General features: G+C 44.5%; 1 protein-coding gene across 1 annotated transcript; it reads left to right on the forward strand.

Moving 5' to 3' along the window:
* The first annotated feature begins 3,187 nt into the window (after positions 1 to 3,187).
* Positions 3,188 to 14,532, forward strand: CUNH17orf75 (chromosome unknown C17orf75 homolog). Its single transcript, XM_004090341.2, has 10 exons — positions 3,188 to 3,371; positions 4,091 to 4,171; positions 5,432 to 5,557; positions 7,019 to 7,162; positions 7,416 to 7,473; positions 9,963 to 10,082; positions 10,566 to 10,630; positions 11,116 to 11,252; positions 12,611 to 12,714; positions 14,140 to 14,532. The coding sequence occupies exons 1-10, from the start codon at positions 3,232 to 3,234 to the stop codon at positions 14,353 to 14,355; spliced, it is 1,191 nt and encodes a 396-aa protein (XP_004090389.2). The 5' UTR covers positions 3,188 to 3,231; the 3' UTR covers positions 14,356 to 14,532.
* Positions 14,533 to 19,195: the final 4,663 nt, after the last annotated feature.

The following is a 19,195-nucleotide window of genomic DNA, read 5'->3' on the forward strand; positions in this document are numbered from 1 at the left end:
CCTGAGTAGCTGGGATCACAGGCATGCACCACCAGGCCTGGCTAATTGTTGTGTTTTTAATAGAGACGGGGTTTCACCATGTTGGCCAGGCTGGTCTCGAACTCCTGACCTTGTGATCCGCCTGCCTCAGCCTCCCAAAGTGCTGGGATTACAGGTGTGTGCCACCATGACTGGCCCCTAAAATTCTGTTTCTAAGGAATATCCAATCAAATGTGAAAATACAATAAAGACGTGAGGATATATTTTCAGACATGCAAGGGCTTAAAAATTATTTTATATATACCCTTTCTTGGATAACATTGGAGGCAGTACTTGAGCAAATCAAGATAATAAACCATAATCTAGAAAAAATGGGATTAACAGGGAAGAATGTGAAGAAATCCAGATAAGAATAGAAGAAGGCGTTGTTGGGGGGACTCTATTAGTTCCTTTCTTTCTTTTTTTCTTTTCTTTTTTTTTTTTTTGAGACAGAGTCTCACTCTGTCACCCAGGTTGGAGTGCAGTGGCACGATTTCGGCTCACTGCAACCTCTGCCTCCCAGGTTCAAGTGAGTCTTCTGCCTCAGCCTCCCGAGTAGCTGGGACTACAGGTGTGTGCCACCACGCCAGGCTAACTTTTGTATTTTCAGTAGTGACGGGATTTCACCATATTGGCCAGGCTGGCCTCAAACTCCTGACCTCGTGATCCACCCACCTCAGCCTCCCAAAGTGCTGGGATTACAGGTGTGAGCCACCGCGCCCGGCCGTATTTCTTTCTTTCTTTTTTTTTTTTTTTTTTTGAGACAGAGTCTGGCTCTATGGCCCAGGCTGGAGTGCACTCTGCCTCCCAGGTTCACACCATTCTCCTGCCTCAGCCTCCCGAGTAGCTGGGACTACAGGCGCCCAACACCTCACTGAGCTTATTTTTTGTATTTTTAGTACAGACGGGGTTTCACCATATTAGCCAGGATGGTCTCGATCTCCTGACCTTGTGATCCGCCCACCTCGGCCTCCCAAAGTGCTGGGATTACAGGCGTGAGCCACTGCACCCAGCCACCATATTAGTTTCTTATGGCTGCTATAACACGTACCACCTGGGCACGGTGGCTCACACCTGTAATCTCAGCACTTTGGGAGGATAGGGCAGAAGGATCACTTGAGCCCAGGAGTTCAAGACCAGCCTGAGCAACAAAGTGATACCCTGTCTCTATAAAAAATAAAAATACAGCTGTTTCCTGAGTGAGATTTGGTTTTTAGTCTGGGCAAATGAAGACCATTTTGGGGTTAAATGGGCTCTTTTTTCTCGATTCCTCGATATAGATCTGTGCTGGGGACTGGTCAGCTATTCAAGTACAATGCACCCAGTTTTGGTTCTGTGCCAGGATTAAACCCATGATATTTCACAATTTGTATATGAACCTCGATGAAGTGTTTCTAGGAGATGGTTGCCTTGTAACCTATGTTTTGCCAAATACCTACTATGAGTTTTTCTACCATCCTCATGACTGTGGTAACTCAACCTCTCCAGGAAGTTCTTCTGCTTAAAACTAAAATCAAGTATATCTCAAGAGACTACTGTCCAATCTGAAATGCCTCTGTCATGTGTTGCCCGCAATCAGAATCCTCTTTTAAATGTAGTTGAAATGAGAGATAAGGAAACTGACAATGTTACTGAATGGGAGATAGAGGTGAGGATACCCATTGCAAATGAAGACATGGCAGTAACTTCTGCAATACAATCTTTTAAGAATTTGACTGCTATACTCCCTTCTTCATCAAATGAGTACCTTTATTGCAAGAGAAGAAAACTGTGCTATCCACTTTGATATTGAGAGGCAATTTGGAATCTCTGCCGTGATTCCTTAGGACTGAGGATTTAATGTGCTGTTTTGTGAAAATCTGAGAAGCAGGAAGGGGATTTAATGATCTCAACTGTTGTCCATCTGAAAAACCTAACTTGTAATTTTAAATGAAATGGCAGATTGCCTTCCACTATTCCTTTTTAAAAATAGGAACTGCCCCTGCTTTTAACTTTATAAAGTTTTATTTATGAATAAAATTTGTACTACTAAAAATAAAAAAATACACACAAAACACATGCACGCACACACACACGGTGGCTTAAAACAATGGAAATGTATTATTTCACAGTTCTGGAGGCTAGAAGTTGACATGGAGGTGCTGGTGGGGACATACTCTCTTGAAGCCTCTAGGGGAGAAAGTGTTTCATGTCCTCTCCTAGCTTCTGGTGATGACCATCAATCCTTGACATTCCTTGGTTTGTAGACACATCACTCCAGTCTGCCGCCTCCTTCACGTGGCGCTATGGTTTGAGTGTTTGTCCACTCCCAAATTCATGTTGAAATGTAATTACCATTGTAAGACTATTAAGAAATGGGGCCTTTAAGAGGTGATTATAAATTGCCCAGTCTTTGGTATCCTTTTATAGCATCATAAAATGGACTGAGACAGAAAACTGGTACCAGAGAATGGGGTGTTGCAGAAACAAACACCTGAAAATGTGAATTGGTGTTAGAACTGGGTAATGGGCAGAGACTGGAAGGGTAGCTGGGATTACAGGCGTGAACCACCACACCTGGCTAATTTTTTTGTACTTTTAGTAGAGACAGAGTTTCACCATGTTGCCCAGGCTGGTCTTGAACTCCTGACCTCAAGTGATCCGCCTGCGTCGGTCTCCCAAAGCACTGGGATTACAGGCGTGAGCCACCGTGCCCAGCCTTTTAGTTTTTACGTAGTCATTTTTTTAAACGTTTTCCTTTATGACTTTTAAGTGTTTTGTTATGTTTGGAAAGACCTTCTTCAAGAATTAACAAAATTATCCCACATTTTCTCTTTAACAAAATTCATTTTAAATTCTTAACTTTTTGATCAAACGGGTGTCTGTGCCTGCTGGCACTCGCGCAAGGAGGCAGAGGAGTAGCCTTATTCTTTTCCATGTGGCTAGGTAGTTGTGCCACCTTTATCACATAGAAAGTTTCCCAGATGTCTCAAGGGAAAATAAGTTCAAAATAAATGGTAAAAGCTTTTCAGTAAAGGCGAACTCAGTACGCCTGTCGGCCCCTGTGGGGAGAAGAGCCTCCCTTTCCAGGCCAGTCCTTGCCTGCGAACCCGGGGAAACCAGCGGAACGCAGGTGTGCGAGGGCCGGGAGCCGGACGAGCCCTGATACCGACGGCTGCACGACAGCAGGGGAGCGGTTTGGCGGAGACACAGGGCCGCTCAGAGGCCGCCGCGATGCTCCCTTCCTTGCAGGAGTCGCTGGATGGAGATGAAAAGGAACTAGAGAGCAGCGAAGAGGGAGGTTCAGCCGAGGAGCGGAGACTCGAGCCGCCGTCCAGCAGCCACTACTGTCTTTACAGCTACCGCGGAAGCAGGTGCTGGCGCCCAGCTCGGCCTGCCAGCCCGCCCGCCCCTGCGGCCCCGCCCCCGGCCCGCCGCCCGGCCTTGCACCCCACCCCCGGCCCAGCGGCCCGGCCGCTCCTAAAAGCCATCTTCTTCTCTCCCAGCCAAGGTCTCTGGCCTGAAGGGCGCTCCTCGCCTCCCGCTGCTCTTCCCGGCCCCCATTGTGGACTTGTATGCCTGGCCCAACCATGCCTGTGCCCTTCATCTGCTCCTATATCATCCCAGCCCCTTACTCTCGCGGCTGCCCTTTGTTTAGCGCAGTGCCCCGCACGCTCATTAATTTCAGTTCCCGTCCCCTCTCCTTTCTGTCATTATCTCCCCACTTCTCCCATTTCTGTCACACACACCCCCATCCCCGCCCTCTGGTTTTCCTCTGTTCTTGCTTCCTCTTTTCCCTCCTTCTGACTGACTTTCCTGGAACCTTCTTGGCCTTGTCAAGTTTAGTTTTTAAAGGAGTTTCCTTGAACCTTCTGGGTATTTAGCCTTTCCTCCACCTGTTAGGTGGCCTAGAGAGAGAAGAGGCCCTTGTCTTCACTGCTGTATGGGTTTTCCTTGTCATGAGGATAGGCAGTGCACTTCCACATTGCAGCATTTTTAGTTGACTCCTTGCCTTACCCTGCTTGCAAGGCCCCCATACTCCTCTTGGTTTAGAGCCCAAAATTGATAGCACTATTGGTTTTGTGGCTTGCAGATTGGCACAGCAACGAGGGGACAGTGATGACGGAAGCCCAAGTGGCACAAATGCAGAAACTCCCTCTGGTGATGATTTCAGGTAAAAAGAGCTTCACCATAATTCATGCATGTGCTTTCATCTTCCCTGCATCTCTGGCCTGTACATGTCAGCGGATACTCTATTTCCACTGAGCTTTCCCTGAGTCAAACCATCAATTCCTCCTATCCCCTAGGAACCTCATCCTGATTTCCTCATTGGCTGGTTCATTCAAGGCTGGGGCAAACAAATCCACATACTGATAGTGTGCTTGGTGATTAGCCAGAAAGAAATTCTTTTTTTTTTTTCCTTTTAAATTGAGACAGGGTCTTGCTCTGCTGCCCAGGCTGGAGTGCAGTGGCATGATCTTGGCTCGCTGCAGCGTCAACCTCCCCGGCCTCAGGTGATCCTCTCACCTCAGCCTCCCCAGTAGCTGGGACTACTGACCACCATGCCTGGCTAATTTTTGTATTTCTGGTAGAGATGGGGTTTTGCCATGTTGCCCAGGCTGGTCTTGAACTCCTGGACTCAAGTGATTCGCCCACCTCTGCCTCCCAAAGTGTTGGGATTACAGGCATGAGCCACCTTGCCCAGCCCTGAAATTTTTTTTTTTTTTTTTTTTTTTGAGACAGAGTCTTCCTCTGTTGCCCAGGCTGGAGTGCAGATCTCGGCTCACTGCAAGCTCTGCCTCCCAGGTTCACGCCATTCTCCTGCCTCAGCCTCCCGAGTGGCTAGGACTACAGGCACCCGCCACCACGCCTGGCTATTTTTTTTGTATTTTTTTTAGTAGAGACGGGGTTTCACCGTGTTAGCCAGGATGATCTCGATCTCTTGACCTCGTGGTCCACCCGCCTCGGCCTCCCAAAGTGCTGGGATTACAGGCGTGAGCCACTGCGCCCAGCCCCAGCCCTGAAATTTTTAAATCATCAATTATACCTCAATAAAGTTGAAAGATAAAAAAGATAAGAATGTACGCAGGGGTGTGATTATAATGACTGACCATGGAATTAAGGCAGAATAAGGAGAGAAGTGAGATGAGAAACTTGAGAGACTGAAAAAGAGGTAGGGTCAGCGGATTGGGGGTTCCAGTGGAGTCACAGTATTGGAGAGAATGAGCTGGAAAGATAGGAATATTTTAAGCTATTTGATGAGGTAGATCATACTTAGTGGCATACATTCCTAGAAGCCTCACCAATAGGGGTCATAAGGACAGCTTTCCCCAGTCCTTAAAAGAGCCCCTGGCTTTGGTACCATTCTGTCTGACTTAATGGGTGTGAATACACTAGTCCACTGGTAAAGAATGTGTGTCTTTCATTTGTCAAGCCTCTCCTTGGCAGATACTAATCTACCATCCGAAGTGGAGCCAGAGCTGCGCAGTTTCATTGCTAAGCGTCTTTCAAAAGGTGCAGTCTTTGAAGGGCTGGGTAATGTTGCATCTGTGGAGCTAAAGTAAGTGCAAAATGTGCTGTGTCCTGAGTTTTTATTTCTGAAATAAATATGAGAAGTGATGAGAAACTCCAAAAGATCAGCTCCTACTAGACCTGCAGAATTTGTTTTTATTCTCTGGCAGCCCGAGCACTGGGCCTCACACATAAACATTTGTGGAATGGAATTAATTGAATGGCAGAGACCCTGGCACCCAATTGCACTTTATTTAATTAGTTTATTTTTTTTTTGAGACAGGGTCTTGCTTTGTTGCCCAGGCTGGAGTGCAGTGGTGCGATTACAGCTCACTGCAGCCTTGACCTCCTGGGCTTAATCAATCCTATCACCTCAGCCTCCCAAGTAGCTGGGACTGCAGGCAGGCACTACTATGCCCAGCTAATTTTTTAATTTTTTTTAATTTTTTTATTTTTAGAAATGGGGTCCTACCATGTTGCCAAGGCTAATAAGTTTTGTACTTAGAAGAAGAAAAGAGTTGATTATTAAAACTAAATTTGTATACAGTTGGTAAAGTATTTTCACAAACTTTTATGTAATTTTCCTTACAAAGGGGAAATATAGCAGATACTCTTATTTTCATTTTCAGATGAGGAAATAAACTCAGAGAAGTTTATGTAAACTCAGGTCATGAGGCTGGTCAAATTGATGGAGTTCAGGCTTAAACATCAGCATTATTAGTCCAATTCCAACTGTCTTTCCATTACACCTCTATTTTTTTTTTTTTTTAAGATAGAGTCTCACTCTGTTGCCCAGACTGGAGTACAGTAGCGTGATCTTGGCTTACTGCAACCTCCGCCTCCCTGGTTCAAGCAATTCTCCTGCCTCAGCCTCCCGAATAGCTGGGATTACAGGCATGCACCACCATACCTGGCTAATTTTTGTATTTTTAGTAGAGATGGGGTTTCACCATGTTGGCCAGGCTGGTCTCGAACTCCTGACCTCAGGTGATTCACCCGCCTTGGCCTCCCAAAGTGCTGGGATTACAGGTGTGAGCCACTGTGCCCGGCCTCCATTACACGTCTTTATTATAGTTCAACTCAGACCGTGAAGTTAGCATACAGGTCCCCTCAGGAGTTTGAGGCCACTTCCCAAGGATGAGGCCACCTTCAGACACATCTGCCTGAAACATCAATTTGTGAAGGTTTGGGAGAGGGGAGAACATGCTTTTTTTAAATATAAACATGGGTATGAACTAGAGTGAAATTTGTGTGAATTTTTCATGTAAGACAGGAGAATTCAAAGAAATTTCATGTATGGTAGTCGCTGCTTTAACTAAAGCCCTCCAGGGTATACATTCATTTTTCTTTGCTGCTGCAAGTACACCAACGAGAAGTCTGGGAAGCTCTGAGTTAGTGGGCAGTTTAATGGTGTTGCCAGATCAAGATGACTGGAATTCAGAGCAGTCCACAAAATTATAGATGCATGAGTAACCAAAATAATGCATTTTACATTTTCTTTCTTTTCTAGAATTCCAGGTTACCGAGTTGGTTGTTATTACTGCCTTTTCCAAAATGAAAAACTGCTTCCTGAAACAGTAACAGTAGACTCTGAACATAACCCTTCAGAATATGTGGTCTGCTTTTTAGGAGGGTCTGAAAAAGGACTTGAGCTATATCCTTTCTTTGGTTTTTGGGAACATCAGGAAGGAAAACATGGGAAGGCAGGTGGAAGAATATTACTACCAACCTCCAAAAAGCTTTTCTACTCCTCGTGTATTTAGTTGAATTTCATACCTTCATGTGGCCATTTTGCCTTGGCTTGTTTGCATTTGCAGCTCACATTATTTGAGAGATTTTAAATTTCTTGTTGACAGATGAAATACTGTCTTCATTATTCATCCTTTATTGCTTCCTTAAGAACATACTTTCAGGCTTGAATTGGACAAGTACATTCAAGGGCTGAAAAATAACATGAATTGTGAGGTAAGGTGACTGACTGACTTAATGGTTTTTAAAGACTGAAATGGGGCCAGGCTCGGTGGCTCACGCCTGTAATCCCAGCATTTTGGGAGGCCAAGGTGGGCAGATCACAAGGTCAGAGACCAGCCTGGTCAATATGATGAAACTTTGTCTCTACTAAAAATACAAAAATTAGCTGGGCATGGTGGCAGGCACCTGTAGTCCCAGCTACTTGGGAGGCTGAGGCAGGAGAATTGCTTGAACCCGGGAGGCAGAGGTTTCAGTGAGCCGAGATCGCACCACTTGCACTCCAGCCTGAGCGACAGAGTGAGACTCCATCTCAAAAAAATAAAAAATTAAAATAACGACTGAAATGATTAATATACTGTGATTGCTCTACTTGTCAGATCATATAGGTAGACACAAAGACACCTATATTCTAGAAACTCGCCACCTTGTGAGCTAGTAGAGAGGTGACTTTTTTTTTTTTTGTTAATTTTAGACAGGGTCTTGCTCTGTTGCCCAGGCTGCAGGGCAGTGGTGCGATCAGGCTCACGGCAGCCTCAGCCTCTTGGGGCTCAAGCAGTCTTCTCGCCTCAGCTTCCCAAATAGCTGGGACTACAGGCACATATCAACACGCCTGGCTAACTTTTGGTATTTTTTGTCGAGATGGGGATCTCACTTTGTTGCCCAGGCTGGTCTAGGATTCCTGGCCTCAAGCAATCCTCCCACCTCAGCCACCCAAAGTGCTGAGATTACAGACGTGAGCCATTGTGCCCACCCTACAGGTGGTTCCTTTCTCTTTTTCATTTTTTGAGATAGGGTCTCACGCTATCACCCAGGCTGGAGTACAGTGGCACGATCATGGCTTACTGCAGCCTTTTCTGGGCTCCAGCGATCCTCCCGCCTCAGCCTTCCAAGTAGCTGGTACCACAGGCATGCACCACCATGCCCAGCTAATTGTATTTTTGGTAGAGGTGGGGTTTTGCCATATTGCCCAGGCTTGTCTTGAACTGCTGAGCTCAAGTAATCCACCTGCCTCGGCCTCCCAAAGTGCTGGAATTACAGGTGTGAGCCACTGCACCCAGCCTACAGGTGATTTTAAAGGGATACAGGAAACAGTCCTAAAAGTGCTGAAAGTTTCACAAGACTGCTTCTGATGTTTTGTATCTATGAAAAGTTCTATCTATTCAATGGCATGTAGTAACATGCCTGGTGAGGAAGAGGATGTCCTTTTCCTGATTTCTAGGCATGTAAGATTTATATTATGGTCAGAAGTACTGGGCCATGCAGCCTCTGGCACCAAAGACATGCTATGCAATAGTATGGCTGTTCTTGAACTCAACATCAAAGATTCTTAAAAACATTCTATTTTCATTATTGATCTTTTATGAATTAGGCATATCCATATCAACTTATTCAAACCTTTGAAAAACTGGCTGGGTGTGGTGGCTCACACCTGTAATCTCAGCACTTTGAGAGGCCAAAGCGGGCAGATCACTTGAGCCCAGGAGTTCAAGACCAGCCTGGGCAACAAGGTGAAACCCCATCTCTACAACAAATACAAAAATTAGCCAGGCATGGTGGCACGCACCTGTAGTCCTAGCTACTTGGGAGGCTGCGGTGGGAGGATCACCTGACCCTGGGAAGTTGAGGCTGCAGTGAGCTATGATTGTACCACTGCACTCCAGCCTGGATGACAGAGTGAGACCCTGTCTCAAAAAAGCAAACAAAAACAATGCTTTCAGCTTGTAGCAGTTGTTAGTCATGACTCTCACAAATGTACTACCCATTACATATATAGTAGTAGTTTTACTTTTCACATACTTAGAAGATACTGCAGGAGAGAGGAAGGGATAGTGCAGGAGTGAGCAACTGATGGAAGTCTAATAGAGCTGTTCTCCCAGACTAGAGCTCTTCGTGTGTGACACTAGTCTTCAGGGAGCAGCATAGCCTAGAAAGCCAGATGTGCTCATGGCAGCATGTCTGACATCTGGAGTGAGGTGGAGTGCTTTGATGAGTTACTTGTATCCTTCCCCGTTCACATTCTGAATACGAATGAATTCTCTATCTACAAGCCGTTAGTCATTCAAAAGGCATTTAATAAGCTCATACTATGCATGTTTTAGACACTGTACCACAAGTGCCAGGGAAATGAGGATTATTGAGTTAGTATCTCCATTGAGTGCACAGTATAGTGGGAGGAGAGGGACTTGTGAGTGCCCACCTCTTCCCTGTGAAGAAATAGCATGGAACCCTATTCAGTCTCTTCATTTTATAGAATGCATTTCTTGGTGTGTTTTAAATAAATTCAGTACAGATTTAATCCTCACCCTGCCCAACAAGCCAGGAAAGGTATATCACAATTTCTTTTTTTGAATTGGTGGTGTTAGCTTTAAAAAGGGAGGTGTCTATCCTGGTCTTTTTCACCATCAAGGATATGATGAAGAAAATATGAAGTCCTCTAAAGGAAAGGCTTATATTAAAGCAAATGATGTTCTTTCTTGATTTAGGAAAGGGGCCTGGAGAGTCACATAAAATCCTATCTGAGCAGCTGGTTTGAGGATGTTGTATGCCCAATCCAAAGGGTTGTTCTTCTCTTTCAGGAAAAGCTTACCTTTCTGCTACATGCTGTAAGTACTGCCAAACAAGAGGATTTCCTTAACTGAGAATCACTTTGGATGATTTAGAAACATACTCATTTTCTCTGAACATGACTCCCATCCCTCCCCAAATATTCAAACTATGCTTGCTATCAAGATAGACCACACTTTATTTTCTCAGATCTAGAAAGTGATATTACTAAGGTAGAGTTGAATTTCAAATGCTGAGTCTTCCTAATAGGATAAAACATTTTAAAATAATTACTTTTCCAAGTGATCTGGGAAAGGTATGGTTTCCAAAACAATTTGAAAAGGAAAACAAAAATCCAAAGCAATTTTAATTCTATAAAATGTTAATGAGCAGTGGCTGAACAAGGCTCTGGAGAGCTTGTGACCAGTGCCCGTCAATCGTTGTCCAGTGTGGTAGGGACTTATGGGGACATTTAGTCATGAGTAGCTGCTCAAGAAAAACTGGAATGTATGTACCAATCAGGCTTTATTTTTCTCTCATAGGCTTTGAGTTACACTCCTGTTGAAGTTAAAGAATCAGATGAAAAAACAAAGAGAGACATTAACAGGTAAAGAACAGTTTTTTCTTTTTTTTTTATTATTTATTTTTTTTTTTGAGACAGAGTCTCGCTCTGTCACCCAGGCTGGAGTGCAGTGGCGCAATCTCGGCTCACTGCAAGCTCCGCCTCCCGGGTTCACGCCATTCTCCTGCCTCAGCCTCTCCGAGTAGCTGGGACTACAGGCGCCCGCCACCACGCCCGGCTAATTTTTTTTTGTATTTTTAGTAGAGATGGGGTTTCACCGTGGTCTCGATCTCCTGACCTCGTGATCCACCCGCCTCGGCCTCCCAAAGTGCTGGGATTACAAGCGTGAGCCACCGCGCCTGGCAGGAACAGTTTTTTCAAAGAGAAAAGCTTTTCCACAGCAAGATTGACATCTATGTTTGTAAACTGCTCCTCTCATCCCTTCCCCACCAGCCCAGTGCAAAATAAATTTGTTTTCACCCTTCCGTCCTGCAATATTATTTGTGGAAATGGACTTGTGTGTGTGGCAGGTTTCTGAGTGTGGCCAGTCTTCAAGGACTTATTCATGAAGGCACCATGACTTCTTTGTGCATGGCCATGACAGAGGAGCAGCATAAGTCTGTGGTCATCGATTGCAGCAGCTCCCAGCCTCAGTTCTGCAATGCAGGTGAGCTACAACCTCTGAAGCAGCCTTCCTACATCTCTTGCGAGTCCCCATCTTTGCACTGAGAGCCTATGATACAACCTTATTCTTCCTGCCTTGTGCAGTTTTACATGGTTATCTCAAACCATGAGAAACCACTTGCTGAAAACAATATAATTCTAGAAACATGGAAATCATGCCATGCCTAGCAATTCCACGCCTAGGTACATAAAAAAATTCCAGTATGTGTACACAAGGAGACGAATTTTAAAATGTCCATAAAGGCATTACTTGAAAAAGCAAGGAATTGGAAGCAATTTAAGTGTTTATCAACAGGAAAACTGATAAGCTGCTATATTCATGCAATGGAATATAACAGAGCAGTGAAAATGAATGTACTGGAGCTACTTGTGTCAATATAGCTCTCAAACATACTATTTAGTGAAATAGCCATAAAAGAAAAAATACATACAAGTTTTAACATATGCAGAATAATGTAGATAAGGCTTACACGTGCAAAGGTGTATGGGAAAAGTTTAAAGACATCTGTGGGAATGATTATCCTTTCTGATGGGAAAGGAAGGGGGATGTGATTGGGAAGGGGCATACAGTGGGCGTCAGCCATTTTGGTATTCCTTAGCCATGTGGTGAGCACACTGTTTTTTTAGGCCATTATACATGTCTTAAATAATTCATTAAAGATGTTTTTATAAAGAAATAAATGGGGCCGGGCACGGTGGCTCACGCTTCTAATCCCAGCCCTTTGGGAGGCCGAGGCAGGCGGATCACGAGGTCAGGAGATCGAGACCACGGTGAAACTCCGTCTCTACTAAAAATACAAAAAATTAGCCGGGCGTGGTGGTGGGCACCTGTAGTCCCAGCTACTCGGAGAGGCTGAGGCAGGAGAATGGCGTGAACCCGGGAGGCGGAGCTTGCACTGAGCCGAGATTGCACCACTGCACTCCAGCCTGGGCGACAGAGCGAGACTCTGTCTCAAAAAAAAAATAAAATAAATAAAAAATAAAAATAAATAAATAAATAAATGGGTCGGGCACGGTGGCTCACACCTGTAATCCCAGCACTTTGGGAGGCTGAGGCAGTGGATCATCTGAGTTCAGGAGTTTGAGACCAGCCTGGCCAATATGGTGAAACCCCGTCTCTACTAAAAATATAAAAAAATTAGCCAGGCATGGTGGCAGGCGCCTGTAATCCCAGCTACTCAGGAGGATAATCACTTGAATCCAGGAGGTGGAGGTTGCAGTGAGCCGAGATCGCGCGATTGCACTCCAGCCGGGCAACAAGAGTGAATCTCCATCTCAAATAAATAAATAAATAAAGCTTTGTAAAATTTCATTTTATTTAGTCTCTGAAATGTTTTATAGGAAGTAACCGGTTTTGTGAGGATTGGATGCAAGCTTTTTTAAATGGTGCTGAAGGAGGTAACCCTTTTCTTTTCCGACAAGTACTGGAGAACTTTAAACTAAAGGTAATTAGTTGGCTGTGTGCCAAGTGCCACATGAAATTTTTGTCTGAATTTTAATTAGTACCAGTGACAGAGTAACAAATTGCTTTATAGCTGTGATGTCTGTTAATTAGGATGTTCTCAAAACTGGAATTATCAGAAGACATTTACTTTATTTTTTGGTAGCTCTATACATATCATTTCTAATAAATTGGGTTGAATGCTTGCTTATATTTAAGAAACATCAGTCTTACAATCTGTGACTTAGTTGGAAAGCACAAAAAAAGTGGTTCAGTGCCTAAGTTTTCAAAATTCTGATGGGGGCTGGGCGCAGTGGCTCACGCCTATAATCCCAGCACTTTGGGAGACTATGGCAGGTGGATTGCTTGAGGCCAGGAGTTCAAGACCAGCCTGGCCAACATGGCAAAACGCTTTCTCTACTAAAATTATAAAAATTAGCTGGGCCTGGCGGCGCATGCCTGTAATCCTGGCTATGTCAGGTGGCTGAGGCACGAAAATTGTTTGAACCCAGGAGGCAGAGGTTGCAATGAGCCCAGATTGTGCCACTGCACTCCGGGACAGAGTGAGACTCTGTCTAAAAAAAAAAATTCTGATGGGGACGTGTTGTCACCTTATTTAGTTTTGTTTGTTTGTTTTAAGAGACAGAATCTTACTCTGTCACTCAAGCTAGAGTGCAGTGGTGCAGTCATGGCTCACTGCAGCCTTAACCTCCTGGGTTCAAGCAGTCTTCCTGTCTCAGCCTCCTGAGTAGCTGGAACTACAGGTGTGCACCACCACACTCAGCTAATTATTTTTATTTTTTGTAGAGACGGGGTCTCGCTGTGTTGCCCAGGCTAGTCTCAAACTACAGGCCCTTAGGCAATCCTATTGCCTGGGGCTCCCAAAGTGTTGGGATTACAGACATGAGCCACCATGCTAGGCAGCAGATTATTTTAAAGTATTTTTATTTTGTGTAAGAGATTTTTGGCTGCGCGTGGTGGCTCACGCCTGTAATTCCAACATTTTGGGAGGCCGAGGAGGGTGGATCACTTGAGGTCAGAAGTTCGAGACCAGCTTGACCAACATGGTGAAACCCTGTCTCTACTAAAAATAGAAAATTAGCCTGGTGTGGTGGCGCACACCTGTAGTTCCAGGTACTTGGGAGACTGAGGCAGGAGAATCACTTGAACCCAGGAGGCAGAGTTTGTGGTGAACCGAGATCGAGCCATTGCGCTTCAGCCTGGGCAACAAGAGTGAAACAAGAAAAAAAAAGAGATTTTCTTCTTCTACCAAGAGCAAAGCATACTGCAATTTAAATTTTGGAAATATTTAATATGAAAAGCAAACAATTCAGGAAGACATGTTGAGTTCTCAGCTGGATAGGAGTTATTTTTTGAGCTTCATTATTATTTCACTTAACACATTTTTAACTGGGTAATCTTTTTCTAGGCCATACAAGACACAAACAATTTGAAGAGATTTATCCGACAGGCAGAAATGAATCATTATGCTTTGTTTAAATGTTACATGTTCCTAAAGAACTGTGGTAGTGGAGATATACTTTTGAAGATTGTTAAAGTGGAACATGAAGAAATGCCTGAAGCCAAAAATGTGGTAGCTGTCCTTGAAGAATTCATGAAAGAAGCTCTTGACCAAAGTTTTTGATCGTATGTTTTGAGATAACTGTATGATCAAATATATTTGTATATTAAGTCTTACTGTTTGAAATTGCAGTTATAATTGTTCATAGGATTGCTATTTAAGATGATTTGAAACTCAGTACAGATTTTCTTTTCGTATTTTACCAATTTAACTTAAACAAAAATCTGAGGAACATCTTCACTGAGTCCTAGATAGATATGTATGTGAGAGTTGTGGAATTTTAGTGTCTCACTGGCCCCATAAATTCCAGGCTTCAGGAAGTTGTTGCTTAAAAAATTTCAGAGATGATTTTGTTTGTGGCTCTTCTCAGGAAAAGCCTGAGTTTGCTGCAGTATTTAGCAGCTTTTCTTCTCCGAAAAACCGTAATACTTCCTTTTTAGTGGATTGTAGCTTCTTAAAAAAAAATGTAATCCTAGTCTTAGAACAGATTAATACCACTACACCATTTCAGAGATAGATCTGTGCATCCTGTGGGTGCTTGATACATTTTTTTGTCTAGTTGATAATGGCATGGATGATAAAGTCAGATTTTAAGTCAATATGCAAATCCTGAGTATGTAGAAAATTAAATGAGCTTTAAAAATCGATGCACTAGCTTCAAGATAAAATATTATCTTTGAGCTGGGCGCGGTGGCTCAAGCCTGTAATCCCAGCACTTTGGGAGGCCGAGGCGGGCAGATCACGAGGTTAGGAGATTGAGACCATCCTGGCTAACACAGTGAAACCCCGTCTCTACTAAAATACAAAAAATTAGTCGGGCTTGGTGGCGGGCGCCTGTAGTCCCAGCTACTCTGGAGGCTGAGGCAGGAGAATGGCGTGAACTCGGGAGGCGGAGCTTGCAGTGAGCCGAGATCGCGCCACTCACTCCGGCCTGGGCGACAGAGCGAGACTCTGTCTCAAAAAAAAAAAATTATCTCTGAGAGAAAGCTACTGCAGAAATCGCCCCCAGTCACCGTTTCATTTATTTGTTCACAGGTATTTATGAAGAGCCTGTGTTTTCTTTTCTTTTTTTTTTTTTTTGAGACGGAGTCTCGCTGTCGCCGAGTGCAGTGGCGCGATCTCTGCTCACTGCAAGCTCCGCCCCCCGGGGTTCACGCCATTCTCCTGCCTCAGCCTCCCGAGTAGCTGGGACTACAGGTGCCCGCCACCTCGCCCGGCTAATTTTTTGTATTTTTAGTAGAGACGGGGTTTCACCGTGTTAACCAGGATGGTCTGGATCTCCTGACCTCGTGATCCGCCCGCCTCAGCCTCCCAAAGTGCTGGGATTACAGGCATGAGCCACCGCGCACGGCCGCCTGTGTTTTCTTTTAGGTGAAAATGCTGGAGTTTTAAAACAGTGTTGAAAAAAGAAACAAAGTACATACAGTTTACAAGCAAACTGTAACATAAGGAATGCAAACAGGTTCTTCCTATTAGAGTTGCTCATTGATTTTAGTTTTTTGTACATTTGTTACAAGCCTCAGATTGTTTTACTCTGAATCAATTGAAAGTGCCCTCAGCTAGCCATTTACAATTCCCATGGAAGCCTATGTAGCTACATACATACAATTGCAATTTGCTCAGCATAGCTCTTTAATAAATTCATTTGATAATGATTTTTGCTTAGAAGAACAGAAGTCTTGTGTTCTCACTTCCCTGAGGATGCTCAGAGGAGCACAAACCCATAAAACTGAGGAATCCTTTCTTAAATGGATCTAAATTCACATTAAGTGCTGAGCTTTAACTTTCAAAATGACTGACAATGGCCTTCTGCTTTCTTCTCTACATAAGCCTCAGGACATGACTCACCAAGCATTTCTTTTCTTTTAATGAGAAATACAGTTCAGAATCTTCATAAATGCTTTCATATGGTTTTAAATTTTAATAACTTGGATTGTAGGCAGTATAGAAAAAAATCTAAGTAGCATTTTTCATAGTATTAAAGTGAGAGTGGCTGGGCACGGTGGCTCATGCCTGTAATCCCAGCACTTTGAGAGGCCGAGGCGGGTGGATCATGAGGTCAGGAGATTGAGACCATCCTGGCTAACACGGTGAAACCCTGTCTCTACTAAAAATACAAAAAATTAGCCGGGCGTGGTGGTAGGCACCTGTAGTCCCAGCTACTCAGGAGGCTGAGGCAGGAGAATGGCGTGAACCTGGGAGGCGCAGCTTGCAGTGAGTCAAGATCGCACCACTGTACTCAAGCCTGGGCGAGAGAGCGAGACTCTCGTCTCAAAAAAATAAAATAAAAAAATAAGTCTGACAAACTGTGTATCACTACTATAGACAAGGAAAATGTTGTCATGGAACTGAATATCTTGGTCATGAGAAGAAACCACAGAGTTCATGACTAGAAACATGTACTGTATTCAAATTTTAATAAGCTACTATCTTGGCTTTTAAAGTTTTTTTGTTTGTTTTTGTTTTTGTTTTATTTTTTGAGACGGAGTCTCACTCTGTCGCCCAGGCTGGAGTGTGGTGGTGCAATCTCGAATCACTGCAACCTCCACCTCCCGGGTTCAAGCGATTCTCCTGCCTCAGCCTCCCGAGTAGCTGGGACTACAGGCGTGTGCCGCCACGCCTGGCTAATTTTTTTGTATTTTTAGTAGAGACGGGGTTTCACCGCGTTAGCCAGGATGGTCTCGATCTCTTCACCTGGTGATCCGCCCGCCTCGGCCTCCCAAAGTGCCGGGATTACAGGCGTGAGCCACTGCGCCCAGCCAGCTTTTAAAGTTTTAAAAAGGATTTGTTCAGACATGGAATATATTTATGTATATTACTTGTGTGCTGTACACACAGAGGAAATGTATGTTTGTCATGTATGAATGGCTTCAGTTTCTCTGTAATTGATTTGTAATTATAATAATAAAACTTAGCTTCTCATCAAGACAGTTGTTTTTGTTTAATGAGCTCAGTCCTCAAGCCTAACATTTGTATTCCCAACAAGGTTATGAGGAAATTATACTTGTTATACTAAGGAATTTGTTGAAGAAACTCAAATCACTTGCTGGGATACACACCTTTCTGCTTCTTGCAGGAGGCATCAAGCAGAGTCTAAGAGCAATTTCCCTCACAATGTTTTATTCATTGTCCAGTAGTTATACCCATAGAACTCAATAACCCAAGTTACTTCCTTTCACTCTCATTCATTATTCACCATGACAGAATGCCTGTCCTCTACCAGAGGATCCCTTAGACCAGGTGCCAGGAAAGCCTGCGGGTTTCTTGGAAATAAGATGCAGTTACTAGGACCACACTTTCCTAACAGTGTGTCTTCTCAGTTAATGGAAACCCTGCTGACTTCAATGAAGTCTTTCCACTTGGAGATCTGAGAGGACAGTCCCGTTCTCTTAATTGCTACAGTTCCTAAATGTGGCTGGGTGTGGTGGCTCAGGCCTGTAATCCCAGCACTTTGAGAGGCCAAGGCAGGAGGACTGCATGAGCCTAAGAGTTCGAGACCAGCCTGGCAACACAGTGAAACGCCATCTCTACAAAAAATAAAATTAGCAGGACCTGGTGGTATGTGCCTATATCTCAGCTACTCAGGAGGCTGAGGCTGGAAGATCGCTTGAGCCCAGGAGCTCAAAGTAACTGAGCTATGACTACCACTACGCTCCAACCTGGGCAACAGAGCAAGACCCTGTCTCAAATGTAAAGAAATAGGCCAGGCATGGTGGCTCACGCTTGTAATCCCAGCACTTTGGGAGGCTGAGGCGAGATCACCTGAGGTCGGGAGTTTGAGACCAGCCTGGCCAACATGGAGAAACCCCATCTCTACTAAAAATACAAAATTAGCCAGGCATGGTGGCCCGTGCCTGTAATCCCAGCTACTCGGGAGGCTGAGGCAGGATGATAATTCCTTGAACCTGGGAGTTGGAGGTTGCGGTGAGCCGAGATCACGTCATTGCACTCCAGCCTGGGCAACAAGAGAAAAAAATACATATATATGGAAGCAGTAATGAATCGACAGCTGTGGTTTTTCTTGTAAACTACTACGAGGGCTGATCAGGTGAAGGTCCTATTACACGAACTCTGAGTGAATGTCCCAAGGTTCATTCCTGTTACTGGATGGCCCTAGGCCTAATGCAATGAGATGGATCTTTAAACAAAGACCCTGAGGCCTGCACATGCTTAGAGCCCTTACCGTCCTGTGCAAATACCTGAGGGCTGACAGCATGAACTTTGATACCAGCAGTCTTGGGTGTGAAGCCAGCTGTGCCACATACTACCAGCAAGTAACTAAATTTCTCTGACCTTTTCCCTTGTGTATAAATAAGGGGATATTTATACCTAGTTCACATAAAGTAGCTGTGGAAATGCCTACCTCAGTGCCTAGCACATAGTAGGTACACAGGAAATTGTCTTCTTTTTTTTTGAGACAGAGTTTCACTCTTGTTTCCCAGGCTGGAGTGCAATGGCGCGAACTCGGCCCACTGCAGCCTCCGCCTCCCAGGTTCAAGCGATTCTCCTGCCTCAGCCTCCCAAGTAGCTGGAATTACAGGCATGTTCCACCACACCTGGCTAATTTTGTATTTCTAGTAGAGACAAGGTTTCCCCACGGTCAGGCTAGTCTCGAACACCCGACCTCAGGTGATCTGCCCACCTCAGCCTCCCAAAGTGCTAGGATTACAGGCATGAGCCACTGCACCTGGCTTTTTTTTTTTTTTTTTTTTTTTTGAGACAGAGTTTCGCTCTTGTTGCCCAGGCTGGAGTGCAATGGCACAATCTCGGCTCACTGCAACCTCTGCCTCCTGGGTTCAAGTGATTCTCCTGCCTCAGCCTCCCGAGTAGCTGGGACTACAGGCATGCACCACCATGCTTGGCTAATTTTGTATTTTTGGTATAGACGGGGTTTTGCCATGTT

This window comes from Nomascus leucogenys, unplaced genomic scaffold (genome assembly GCF_006542625.1).
Source record: "Nomascus leucogenys isolate Asia unplaced genomic scaffold, Asia_NLE_v1 Super-Scaffold_249, whole genome shotgun sequence".
Lineage (NCBI taxonomy): Eukaryota > Metazoa > Chordata > Mammalia > Primates > Hylobatidae > Nomascus > Nomascus leucogenys.